Here is a 14,118-nt window from a genome sequence, read left to right as displayed (position 1 = left end):
TGGTGGTAGGCGAGCTATTTGGTCTTCTGAGAATTTCTAGAAATGATTCCTGGGCACCTACTAAATACATACTGCTCCAGGTGCTCGGGCTACATCAGGGAAGACCAGTGGGGCCTCTGATGTCATGGAACTTGATGTCACACATAACAGGAGGCTTTCTGATGAGGAGGAGGGACATGCAGAAAACAGCAGAGCCCAGTGGATGGGGTCTCTTTAGATGGATGCTGAGGGAGGCCAGCAGTGGACCCAGCCATCGAGCTGAGGCCTGGAAGAGGAGCAGCTAACTGCCATGCACAGATCTAGGGACAGGGACAGCAGGCAGTTCCTGCAGGCTGAGGGTACCAAGAGGACAGTAGGGTAGCAAGGGCGCAGTGTGCTGAGAGAGGGGGTGTGGGCATAGGGTGGGTGAAGCAGGCCTGCAGGCTCCCAGGCCCTCCAGGGGAAGGGAGGGGCGCAGGGCCTACTCAGAGAAACAGGAAGCCATCCAAGGACCTAAGGGAGTGATAGCATCTCCACATGTTTGTGGGATCACCTGGCTGCTATGTGGAGGGTGGATTTTTAAAATCCCAGCATTCACTGTCTAGTTGACATATGCTTAAAGCAAAAGATGAAGAGATTTTGGAAACAAAGGGGTGGAAAGTTTTCATGGAGAAAATGAACGAACATGTTTCATGTTGAGGCAAATGGAATCTAAATTACACCAGGGCAAAGGCAGATGTCACAGAAGGAGCAATCCACTGAGAAGGTGGGACGCTCGCAACCTGTGTCACTCAAAAGATAAACAGCTTCAAAATACATCAGGACACTCTTATGAGGATAGATGTATAAACCAATCATTCCATTTGGAGTCTCAGAAACTGCTAGACTGAACAAGCAGAAGTGGAGAGGAGTACAGACTGTAATAACACTGGGCCCCTTTTCTGCCAATGAACAGGAACCCATCAAGTCACGGAGGAAGCTACAGACGTCAGGGCGTGGAGTCCCTCCACTGTGCTCTATGACCAGGGGCAACACAAGTGGAAACGATTTGCAAAAAGGTGGATAACAATTCTATGAATCTAAATTCTTTAAAAAAATCTTTTGGATAAGAAGAAAATAATGCAAAAAAAAAAATAAGATATTTAGAAACAAATGACAATATTGCTACTTTGCAAAATTTCTGGGGAAGAGTTGATAAAACCGTAAGGGAGCTTCATTGCTTACATCTGACATTGATCAGAATGAGAAGTGATGAGGTCAGCTTCCGACTCAGGAAGTAAGAGACCATGGCTTAGTCAGAGTCAGGAGAAAGGACCATAATGATAAGAACAGATGCCAGTGATTTAGAGTCTAAAACAGAGCCATAGAGAAGATTTTGAAAGCCAAAACATTGTCTAAATAATAAGATTGATATGATAGATAAAAACACAAACCAGCATGGCCCAGAAAGACAAAGAAGAAAAAGCAAATCAGGTGCAGTTCCCTTGGTAACCAGTGTCCAGGGGAGGGTGTGGCCCCCAGGACCACATCCTCCCTCTGCAGCTCCTCCCTGCTGCCTGGACCCCTCCCCAGAGCTCCCACTCAGGTATGAGGGCAGGTCTAGGTATGGCTCGGGGACGCTTTTGAGAAAGAGAAAGAAGGAAAGAAACTTCTTTGGTCTGTAAGCTGCTTTGCTATTAGGTCTCCAAGACGCAGCAGGTGGGAGCTTCAAAGAAACCCTAAAAACCACCAGGCCAGGCATGGAAGCTGAGGAGAGAGCTCAGTGAAGTCCCAAGCCCACTCGCCTCCCGTCCCTGGCTTTACAACCAGAAAACACCCCAGGAGACAGAGCACGCTCCCCAGGCCAGCCAGGACCACCTGATCACACAGACTTTTACAAAACTGTTCAAACCCGGGGAGAAGCCTGAAGGGAACCAAACTGCTGTGTCCACGGCTGATTGTCAGCCTGATTCGTGATGCAAGGCTGAACAGCAGGGCATTGCAGGTTTTCTTTTCCCCAAATTAGCAATGGATTCCATGAAATGATACTCAGATTACCAGCAGGAGTATTAGGGAGAAAAGACAAGGAAAGAAAACTTCAACAGACTTATTCTAAAAGGCTTCTGGGAGCACCAAATCCATGACTGACGAGACCACTTTGATGAGCAGGGGAGAGCGCTCCCACCGTGACATCCACAGACAATGGGGCAAGAAGGCCACAGCCATCGGCTCCATCTCCCCATCTGCTCAGCGGAGCTCAGCCTCAGCCTGGACCCTCCCTCGAACCAGGTTCCCTACTAAGTGCTAAGGAACGCTAAGGTTCCCAGCATCTCGCCATAGTCAAAATCAGATATGTGAGAAAAATCATAAACACGCAGAACAAGCAGAATTCCTAAAAGCTGCTAAATAGAAGTCTCTTCTTAAGGGGAGATTCTTTGCTTTGAGAGAGATTCTTTGTTTTGTGAACTCAAATATGTTAAACAAATGTGGAGGCCCTTTGGCTCAGCCCTGAACCACCGAAGGGATCTTCTATCAGACGCTGGACACACTGACCACAATCAGAGGAGAGAAGCCTGGGGTAGGTTGGCCTTTCTCCACATGGCGAGAGTCCGGGAGCTGCAGAGGAGTTCCCACAGAAACAGAGGAGGAAAGGTGCAGGAGGCTGCCTGGAGGCCAGGAGCTCACTCTGAGGAAGGAGGACGGCAGGGAGTGGTTCCTAGGTCCTAGAAGTCACTTCCTCCTTTCTCCTCCCTTAAGGCTTGCCCGGGCCTCAGGTTTCCAGCACACCCCTTTCTCCCTCCACCTGGCCAGGGCAGGTAGGAGGTCCTGGGCCACCTGTAGTTGGAGGCAGCTCCCTGCCACGGAGGGGAGGTTGGGTTTCTTGGGTTCCCGGGACACTTTGCGAACCTGATGCTATGACAATGTCACCAGCCCATAGGACACAGAGAGAAAATGCCATGCTAATGTCACAGGTGAGAAACGCCAGGTGAAGAGTTCTTTCCAAGGCCAGGATTTTAATGTCCACCCCTCTGATTCTTGGTTCTGGCTTCTTCCCTCACATCTTAAGACCCTGAGAGAACTTCAATTCCCAAAGAAGTCCTTAGGAATGGGAAAACATGGGATTCGGCTTTAGTTTCTTTACTATGTGTTCTTTGGCAGGTCACTAGATGTCTCTGAGCCTCAGCAATCTTATCCCTACATAGGAAATAAAATGAAGATCCCATGCCAATCAATGTGAGGAATCCAAGATAAGATAATGAAAGTGTTTGTGAACTCAAATATGTTAAACAAATGTGGGTTATTAATCACCATCAAAGGAGCTTCTCCACTAATGTTTTAATAGTTCTAGCCCCAAGAACTTGCAGAGAGACTTCAGATTTTACCCAAGAACAAACTGCCAGCTCGCATTCATTGCCCCAACCTCTGTGGTAAAGAACATATTTAAGAATTTCTAATATGTCGAAGTATTTCAGTTCTCCCAATTCCAAATAATTTCACTTGCATCCCAAGGACTTCTGGGAACAGTTGTAAAAACTGCTTCCAAGTGAGTAAAACAGACGGAAGGTTTATTTTTAAATATACTGCCATTTGTTAAAACAGATTCAGTTTTGAAATTCCCCAAACACCTAAACCCTGAAAAAGAAAAAAATCTGCCTTCCAGGCCTTTTGGAAGACATCTGGGCATCGTCTGGGTCCTAGTGAGTATCTTGTTGCTGAGTGGGCCCTGGAGGGGTCTCTTCAGGATCAACTCAAAGAGGAAGCTGAGCTTTCAACACCAGGAGCTGAAAGATGCTGGTGCTCAAACCTCCTTCCATTAGGATGGAGCAACTTCAGAGAAACAGGAAGAAAACCAGACTCACAGGAAAGAGACCCAAAGACGGTGGAGGAGCTGGGCTAGCCTTGGAGCGAGAAGCGGGGCTAGCCTGTGGATCCCTGGCCCCCGCAGACACTCTCGGGTCACTTGGTTCACCTGCTCACCCGCTGTCCCCAGGAGCACCTGCTCACAGTAAGGTGTGCAGGCAGGTGCCTGGACCCTGCAGAGAGTGGGGCACTGGCTCCTGCTCTGCCAGAGCTCAGCCTTGTGAGGAGGCAGACTGGGCACCGAGAGCAGTCAGTTACCAGTGGAAATCCTGATGATGCTGCACAGCACGAGTCATGTAAGGGGCCGGGTCTAAGGGAGAAGTCTGGAAGGCTTTCCTAAGGGACAAGCAGGGAGCAAAGAGGAGTTGGGGAGAAAGTCTCTCCATCAGAGGAAGTTGCCTACACAGGCACGCCACGGGGAGTGAATCCAGAGCCTTATAAATGCTCCTGTTGCCAAAGGAGAGAGGGCATAGCGGGTGGGGTCTCTCTGTTGGGAAGGGAGACAGTGCTGACCCAGCCTCCGTTATGGCCAACGCCCCTTCTCCCCTCCTATGGCTGGGCAAGGCTGGGAGCAATGCCATGATCCTAGCACTGCTAGCAGGTCTGTGAGGAACTGGGCCCATGGCTGGGTCTCGCTGTTCTCCACCTTGGCTTAAACTGAGTTCCTCTGCAGGCTCCCGATGACCTTCTCTGCCCCCAACATGGCTCCTCCCATTCATGTTCCTGCCACTCTAAGGGCAGCCGTAAGCACCTGCTCTCACCTGCTTAGAAAGCCTTTGACAGCGCACCCATGCCCATCACAGTGCTCCACCGTAGCAGAAGGTGGGAGCAGCCAGGGGCCTATTAACAGTGAACGGAGGGTCAACAGAACACAGCACGTCTGCACAGTGCAGCATCACTCAGTCCTAAACACGGGAGAGTCTGACACCTTCTATGACGTGGACAAACCTGGATGACATCATGCTGAGTGGAAAAAGCTGGGCACAAAAACACAAATCCTGCCAGCTCCACTAATAATGGGCACTCAGAATAGGCAGATCCATAGACTAGAACAGCTGTCCCCAGGGCTAAATGGGTGGCTTAATAGGTACAGAGCCTTGTTTGAGGACAGAAAGTTCTGGCAATGGATCATGGTGATAGTCACACAATTGGGAGTGTACTCAGTGCCACCAAAATGGCTGGATCATGGAATGAAACAGACAAACCAATGAGCAAAACCCTTGCTATCACCTGGCACACTCAGGAAGAAACATGGGACATGCAGGACCATCCGGCTTCTCTGCCTCCACATCACTACCCATTATGACACCCCCAGGCCTGGCCTGTCACCAGGTCATTCCTTCTCCAGGGAAGCTCTCCCCCACGCTGTGCCTTCCCCTGTGCTTGGGGCTCTCTTTAATTGCTGTGCCCCCAGCCCCAGGACCCTGAGCCACCTGGGAAGCGGGACAGTATTGTTGGCATGGCAAGTCCAGCATCTAGCACACACCACTTGCTCACACTAGTTGCTCAGTGAAATTAGAAAAAATCAATGACAGAACAAGAGACATCAGAGCTTATGCTGTGACCAACCAGGTTATTTCTTCCATCAAAAGTGTCATCACAATCAGCATCATTACACCACTACCACCACCACCACCACCATCATCATCACCACCACCATCATCATCATCATCACCATCAGCATCACAGCATCATCACCACCATCATCATTATTATTGCCATCAGCATCATCACCATCAGCATCATCAGCATTATCACCATCATTGCCATCATCTTCATCACCAACAGCATCATCTTCATCACCAACAGCATTATCACCATCACCATCATCATCATCACCACCATCATCACCATCACCACCATCATCACCATCATCACCATCACTTTAATCATAATCATCATCTCATCATCACCATCATCTCCATCAGCATCATCACCAATATCACCATTATCATCATGGACACTAAACTCCAGTGAGGCTCTCCCAGGAAACAGAGCTTCCACGTGGAATTTTTAGCACTTTGAATATGATTGGAAAACAGTTAAGGGGGCCCTTCAGCATTCTGGATCCACTCCTACCTGGAAAGATGACTACAGCAGATTCATGCTTGGCATAAAGGATAAGAGAAGACCAAACAATTGAAGCCAAGTGAACACCTCAGAGCAGACTGCAGACAGGATGCGGCACTCACCATCAGCAGAGCCCTCCGGAAGAGCCTGGGGCCAGTGGTCCTCGTCATGAGAAGGTGGAGGCTGGCCACGTCAGCCCCGCCTCGATCTGCTGCCAGGGACACACGTCGAGGGTCCCCGCCAAATGCTCCAATGTGGGTCTGCACCCAAGTCAGAGCTGCCACCTGGTCCAGCAGCCCCCAGTTGCCAGTCGCCTCCCTGGACCCTGCAGAGAAGAGGAAGATGGTTCCTCTGTGTGACTTTGCAACTCTGGGTCGAACATTCATGGTGCTGTCCAGGTCAGGCCCGTGGGTCCTCTAGGGCCCTTAGGCCTCGTATTTGGAACTACACTTTCCAAATATAATGAGGGGCAGTGGGGAGGACCTGGGCTTTGGAGTCAGATGCAGCTGGCTTGACACCTGGCTCAGCCTCGAGCATCCTCACCTCTCTGAGCCACACCTGCCTGTCAGTGAACCAGGGGACTTGCTGGGGAGCTGCTCTGATGGGAAGCAGAGCCTGCTGAGTTCCACCACCGGGCTCGGCCCCTGAGGGAAAGGACCCTCCCTGCAAGCTGCCAGGGGCTCTCTCTAACAGTGGCCAGGCCAGGAGGGGGCTGAGGACCCCAGTCTCTCTCTTGCCTCATGTTCTGTGGCCCTTAATAGTGTGCAACTGAGGTGACATCTCTTCTTTTCTATAGAATTCGGTAACTATTTGTTGAAGACCTCTAACTATTTCTTTCTAATGAAATAATTCAGACATGACAAAAGCATAGCAAAAACTCGCTCTTCTCCGGGGCTTTGGGGACACCACGTGCCCCACCCTCCTGTTTGTCCTGGGACTCCAAGTATCTCCATACACCTTGGTCAGGACCTGCTCTCTCTGTAACCTGCAACCCCAGGCCTTGCCGCTCTTGCCTGAGGCGCACACACTTCTTCCCTGACGGTTCTCAGCAGATGATTCCAGCCTACGTCAGCAGCCCAGGCCCCGAGCTCCAGACCCCTCACAGTGCTCCATGAGACCCCAAGTGACGGCTAGCAGGATTCTGTTTCCCCAGGAAAGCAGGGCATCAACGGAGCGGGACCTGAAGAGTGACAGCCACACCTGGATCACCAGTGACAACAGGGTGGGGGTGGCCCTGACGTCCACTTCCCACGTACCCTCTTCCCACTGTGTGTGAGTGACACTGCCAACACCGAGTCCACAGACTTGGGGAGGTCAGAGTGAGGTCATGCAAGAGGTCACCCATCTAATAAATCAGAGGGCTTCCTCCAGTGCCGGGCCTGGTGCTGGGCCCTGTGAGGGTGAGAGACAGGATCCCAGCCCGGGGCCCGCAGCCTCCAGTGGAGGGCTTACAAGCCACAGTGAGCTCGCGGGCCCAGCCTGTTCCTTCCTGGTGAAACAGAAGAAATCTGGGAGCAAGACTATTCAGACGCAAGAAGTGAATGTGAGATCAAGTTGGGACTGAAATCCTAATTCATAATCAGAGCTCTTTGTCCAAATGTTCAATCCGATTCCACAGACATTTGTTGAAAAGTCTGTGATGGGTATTAAGAAATTTGAGTGCTTACTTATGAAACTCCTGCTCACACGGGCTGGGTGACAGCCTCAGTGCTCCTGCGCGACTCTGGACCCAGGTCTCTCCAGATCAGGGCAATGGGTCTGGGCTCTGGCTCCCAGGGCCGCTCATCACATCCATAGTGTCCCCTGCAGTCTGAGTATGGCTGAGCCCAGTTCTCCTCATCCTCAGGGCCCCACACTAGCCCCACCTCACTCCACCATCACGCGTACACACCACGTGCACATGCGCACACACACACGGCACTCCTGCTGACTTGCAGCCTGCTCAGCCCAGGGCAGGACCCGAAAGGGGTGGTCACTAAAAACATCCCATCAAACAGTACATTGTTCCCTCTGTGTTCTGATCAGCTCTTGTCTGCTCATCAGTTTCTTTGACAATTGACAGAAGCCCCTTATCAGGACCCAGACTTATGGATGGACTCTGGTAAAGGCCGTGGGGCTGGGGTGGCCTGCAGTCTCAGCCATGCCATGCACTGGGAGTGTGGGCCCCGAACCAGCTACTTAACATTTGTGTGCTTTGCTATCTGTAAAACACGGTGGGCTTTGGTTTGATGATTGCATTTACTGACATGAGTGCAGGCAGCAGGGCTGTGCTAGACATGGTGCATTACAGAAGATGTGTTCCTCCCTTAAATAAAATGAAACAGTAGGCCCCAACACTGTCTCACCAACACGCTCGGCAGGAATTCCTGGTCTCCAGCAGCAGAAATAGTGCCTGTGAGGGGGCACGCTCTGTGGCCAGACTCTGCCAGTTTTTCTGGTTGTAAGAATAACAGACCCTCTCTGGAGGTCCCCAAGTGCCAAGGGACAATGAGGTAATGGCAACGTGTGATTACAGTGGTGGCCAAACCTTCTGACTAGTTCCCTGGCCAACACACACTTTCTCTGCTCCCCACCCTGTGGAGGGCCCTTACGCCTGTTGTCCCTGCCTCCTCCCCTAGCTCTGCACCCACCACCCAGTCCCCTCCCCACCAAGCTTTGCCAGAAGAGGACAATCACTGTGGTCAGATACCCCTTGGGGTCTGCCCCATCTGTAGGGTCCTGGCTGGAGGAGATGGCCTCCCCTGGCCCTCCTCCACCCCTCACTTCCTGTCTACCTTCTCATGTCAACAGGAACCAAGGTTCCCTGCGGGCCCTGGGCCTGCACAGACAGCATGAGTTTGCCAAGTGGGAGGCCAGACTGGAGGGAACTTCGGCTTTCATTTTCACTTGTCTCTTCTAGAAAACATGGAGGCTTCCAGGGGGCCATTTTCACTCTGGGGTCCCCCAGCAGATGCTATGCTTGATATCAAATGAGCTGGGGACCTGGGGTTTGCTTTGGCCTGGCTCAGGAAGGGCAGAGGCTGCTGCTGCTGCAGCCTTGGATGGCTGAGGGCAAGAGGCTGGTTGTCTAAGGTGGGCGGGACACTGACACGGGCAGCTCCCGGTGCCAGGCCTTCACGCACTCGAACACGCAGCTCCGCTGAGCCACCTCGCAAGTCTCAACACCTTCCAGTCACAGAGGGAAGGAATTGCCCAGAACACCCTGTTCCCACAGAGCAAGGAGGTGACTTGGGGCCCTGTCCCACTCAGATGCGCAGCCTGCACTCCTGCAGCTCTCCCTGGGGAGGCTGGCACCCAAGTGGCCCAACTCTTTCAAGTCCTGTGTGGTGAAGCACAGGGTCAGTGTGCAATGAAAAAGGGAGACACAAACAGGTAGAGCCCAGGGAGCTTGCAGGGCTGGAAACCCTTCTCTAGGAGACTGCAACAGTGGCCATGTGGCATCACATATTTGGCAAAACCTACAGAATGTACAAAAGAGTTGGCCCTTAGGTGACTAAAGCTGGTACTTTAGTGAATAAATCTCATGGCTTATCCCAGTAGCAAACGTACTACGCCAAAGCATGTGTCACTAACAGGGGAACCTGAGGGCTAGAGGAAGGTACGCAATGCTCTGTACATTCTGCTAATTTCTCTGTACACTTAAAACTGCTCTAAATGATAAAAAATGTGTGTTTTTTTTTTTTAATTGAAAAGGGGTCAGTTGGGCTGAGGTTGTGGCTCAGTGGTAGAGCGCTTGCCTACCAGGTGTAAGGCCCTGGGTTCAATCCTCAGCACCACATTAAAAAATAAATAAAAGTATTGTGTCCAACTACAACTAAAAAAATAGATGTTAAAAAAGGGGAGGGGACAGTTGTACCTGGTGACAGGGTCAATGGGGAGATTAACTGCCCCTTTCCCTTCTGCTGGACGAGTTCTCCTTCAGATGGGGAGCAGTGGCTTCCTGCTTGCATACAGAGTCCCGTTACTGACCCTTCTGTGGCCAAAGGAGAAGGCTACCTGTACAGGGAGGCCCTGCCACCAACCTGTGGCTGTGGCAGAGGGCCCTTCCCCTGAAAGGTCCTCTACCAACCTCTGGCTGCAGCAGAGGCCTCTGCACTGGGAGATCTTTTCTACACACAGCCTGGCCGCTCCTCGGTGGCCCTGGTCTTGGCTGCTGGATCTGATGAGGATCCTGACATCTTGGGCTGAAGGGCAGGAGGCACCATGGGAGAGGCCTGAACATTGAACATTCAGGGACGCAGGAGGACGGGAGACCCAGTGAATCAGCAAAGCAAATTCCTTGTGGCTAAATGCAAACAGAAGGGGTTCCTACAGAACACTGCACGCTTCTAGCCTCGAGGAGCCAGCGACACTGGTGTTTCTGGTTGTTGGTAGAGACCAGCAGTTCAACACCAAGTCGGCGCTGACCGTGGGCCATACCTCTCCGCCACTGAGAACTAGAGGTCATCCTGATGAACACCTGGGGAAGGGAGGCACTCGGTAAGTGTGATGTGTCCTCCTGTTGCTGATAGGTTTCTCTCTGAGTAAAATGATCAAGCAGTGTTGGAGCAGGTCAGGAATGAGAAGGGTGGGTGTTCTGGACATTTCCGTGGTTTCCCTACTGGCTGCCCATGCTGGCAGCCAGAACGTGTCTGCCTCTCCAGAAGTACATGAATTCTCAATAAGACTGCTCTCTAGAAGTCATAGTCACCTGCCCCTTTGGGGACAGACAGCAAGTACAAGCTCACTGGCCCTCTGGCTCAGCCCGCCCTCTTCAGCTTGTGTTCCTAGAGAACAAACCCAGCCCACAGTTTCTCCTCCTTGAAGAAGAAAGCAGATTCACAAGGGAATAATTTTTTGCTTCTCCAAATCTTTCACAAAACCTCAGTTCTTATGTTGGCATCCATGGCCACTCAGGTCTCAGAGAACGAGAGCCAGAAGGCAAGAAGCCCCTTGCATCCTGAGGCCCCTGTGGGCCTGCTCCCCGGGGAATCTGAAACCCATGCTCCAGCCTCATCTCCCACACTGTATCCCTGGCTTCCTATCGCACAGGTCTGAGATTCTCCAGGCTCTCTGGCTTCGTGCCACATGGCCTCCCCAGCCTTTCTTCCTCAGCACCCTGGGCTGATCGTGCTGGGTGCCCACCCACTCACACAGTCCAGTGTGGTCCATCCTCCAGCCCTTCCACCTACCCATCCATTCTTTCTGGGTCTTAAATGAGATCCTTGGAGGTCAGAGCTGAAGCTCAGCCCCTATCTTTGGGGCTCGTAAAATCCCTCACCATCTCTCAAAACCTCGAACATGTATCCTCCCACCTCACCTTCCCAGCAACTTTGGAATCTGGGTAGACAATGAGACTAAGGGCAGTGAAGGGTCTAGTCCAGGGTGGCAGAGCCAGTGAGGAGCAGCACTGGCTGCCGGCTCCAGATCCTATGGCCAGTGCCTCTGCTCTCCCAACGCTGGTGGTAACTGAGCTGAAAGAGAGATGGGTGGCAGGGCTTTGGGTGTGGTGGGATGGAGGAGGGTGTGACCAGGGTGATACTCAGGTTAGTGAGGCCAGAAATAAAGGGCAGTGGTAGACTACTGAGAAAGCCCTCACCCCTTGCCCAGTAGCTTCCCGTGGCAGAAGAGCTGGAATCCCCTCCTTGGTGTGGCCAGGAAAAGGCAAGTCCCAGTGGGTCCTGGCTCTGCCACTTCTAAACCATATGACCTTGAGCAAATTTATAACCTCCTTGGGTCTCAGGGTTTTTCTTCTGAATACACATGGACATGTGCACACTGATGCCAAGATAAAATGTGAAATGTACTTGGAAGAGCTTCAGAAACGAAGGAAGCTCTCAGAAAATGACAGCTATTGTTCTCATCTATGGTGTCAGCATTGCTGCAGGATCCTGTGAATGTACTAGATTTTCTGCTAGCTGGGCCGGGCTGGAATTTCCTAGCTGGGATGGAGGAGAAGCAGAGGCAGCGAGGTTTTGAGGCTTCAGGAGACAGGGACGAACACGTACACAGAGTGAGTCTCAGCTCAGGGCTCAGCAGCAATGTCGCTGTGGTTTAGGTCCTGAAGGCACCCCCACCCCCACCCAGGCTGGGTCCTGGGAAGGACTATTGATGGAACCTCCGAGAGGTGGGGCCTTGTGGGAGATTGTTAGTCACTGGGACATGCCCTTGCAGGGAACTGTGGCACCCAGCCCTCCTCTTCCTCTGTCTCCTCCTGTCCATGAGGTGAGCACTGGCATTCTGCCACATGCTGCCGGCATGATACACTGCCCTGCCATAGCACAAAGCCACAGGCCCAACCAATCGTCACTTGGGAGCTCCAAATTCTGAGCCAAAGAAAACCCTTCCCTTGTATAAGTAAGCTGTCTTAGGTGTCTTGTTGCCCAAGCTGACCAGCACCCACCAGCGCCAGCAACTCACCAGAACTCAGGAAGCCGAAGACACCCACTCGGTAGTTGGCAGTGACTACGATGAGGTTGCCAATAGCAGCCAGGACTGAGCCATCGATCACCAGCCGCCCTTCGCTTCCCTCTGTCCCCGAAGGGTTGTGGAAGAACACCAGCACTGATGCGTTGGGGGCCTGCGGAGGTTGCAAAGGGGTCCATGCATTTGGGGCTGTTCAACTCGGATCCATTTTCACTGCAAGAGCCCGGGGAGGGTTCTTTCCATGCTTAGTCCCAGCTGTGAGCCTACACACACAACTCTGCCTGTCCACCCTGCCCTGAAGTAGACTTAGCCCCACACAATGGGCTAAAGTTCGTCCCCACAAACTCATGTGTTAGAGTCCCAAACCCAATACCTCGGAATGTGATGGTATTTGGAGTCAGAGCCTGTAAAGAGGTAAATGAACCTAAATACAGTCATATATCTGGGTTCTAATTCCCTATGGCTGGTGTCCTCATAAGAAAAGGAGACTAGGACCCAGTGACACACAGAGAAAAGACCACACGAAGACACAGGAGAAGGTGGCCAAGCCCCACAGCCCCTGGATCTTGGACTTTGGCCTCCAGAATTGTGAGAAAACAAATGTGTGTGGCTTAATTCAGCCAGTTGGTGACACGTTGTGATGGCAGCCCTAGCAAACTACTGGGCCCATTTCATAGGACAGAACACTGTGCCCAAATGCAGAGTGGGCAGATGGCAGGAATGGCAGTTCCTGAGTCCTGTTCATGGCACATGCCATCCCCCAGCACCCCAGCTCTGGCCCTTACTTTATTCCAGAGGAGCATTCCAGGTCCTCGGAGGCTCCTGCCAGCAGCCCACTCTGCTTACACCTCTCAGCAATGCACAGCTAGCTATTAGCACCTGCTAAGGGCCGGACACTGCTCTGAGTCTGCACCCATGTTCCTCATTTGGTCCTCAAACAGTTCTTTGAAGCTAGGACGGCATTATCATCCATTTCCAATGGGGGAGCAGGCTTCTGGATGTGGAGTGGCTCATCTGAGATCACGGCTAGGCTGGCCCTTCTACATTAGAATGTGTCTGGTCGGGGGTCCCATTCCTTACTCCAGGTACGGGGCATGCACAGCACCAGGTAACTCGTGCCCCATCTGAGGACCTAACAACTGAGCGGCAACTTCTTCACTCCATGGACAATGGACTCTGGCACAGATACATCTGCACAGGACCTTTTCAGTCCCTGACTGACAAGCCCTCCATTCAGGGTGGCTGCACATCTAGACTATCTCGTTATCTCCCCACCACGAGGCACCCACATCCCACAGGGCTGGGGACAGGCTCTGTGTGGTGCAGCCACAGAGAGGAAGAGGCTGACCAGGACCCCACCCTGATCTCTCCCCTGTCACCTTCTCCAGAAACTCTCTCGGTGGTGCTGTGTCAGGTGCCGCAGCTGGGTAGAACTGCTCTTAAAACACGAGGCCTTCTAAGCCACCACAGGAGGCTAGCTCAGACAGCCTTGTCTCCTGGTTTGGGGCTGTCCCACAGGCCAGGGACAAGCTCTGGCCCCTCTTAAAGTGGCCTGAGTGACTCTCATTGGTTACCACATCAGTCAGCGAGGACGGTAGGGTTGCTGTCAGGCCCTGCTGGTGGTGTGGGGCAAGGGACAGGGTGGGCTGCTGCTCAGCCTTGCAAACCCAGCAGCCAGAAGACTCTGGCCGCTCCTCCAGGGCTATCACCTGGGACACTGCTCACCCCATCGGAGTCAAGGCTCCTCCCTCAAGGCCAGGATGGGGCTGTGAGAACAGCCCGAGACAGAAACAGCACACTGTCATTGACGACAAGCTTCCCCGA

At 52.4% G+C, this 14,118-nt stretch overlaps 1 protein-coding gene across 1 annotated transcript in view; it reads right to left on the bottom strand.

The window, feature by feature from the left end:
- Tg (thyroglobulin) overlaps positions 1-14,118 on the bottom strand; it is a 211,779-nt gene that overhangs the window by 81,479 nt on the left and 116,182 nt on the right. Inside the window, exons 40-41 of the mRNA XM_076835902.2 lie at positions 12,289-12,448; positions 6,012-6,214 (exon numbers count right to left, since the gene is read on the bottom strand). Coding sequence (XP_076692017.2) covers positions 6,012-6,214; positions 12,289-12,448 — 363 coding nt within the window. The remainder of the gene's footprint in view (positions 1-6,011; positions 6,215-12,288; positions 12,449-14,118) is intronic.

Source organism: Callospermophilus lateralis, chromosome 16 (assembly GCF_048772815.1).
Source record: "Callospermophilus lateralis isolate mCalLat2 chromosome 16, mCalLat2.hap1, whole genome shotgun sequence".
NCBI lineage: Eukaryota > Metazoa > Chordata > Mammalia > Rodentia > Sciuridae > Callospermophilus > Callospermophilus lateralis.
The sequence above is the reverse complement of the archived record's forward strand: the minus strand, read 5'-3'. Positions and strand labels throughout refer to the sequence as shown.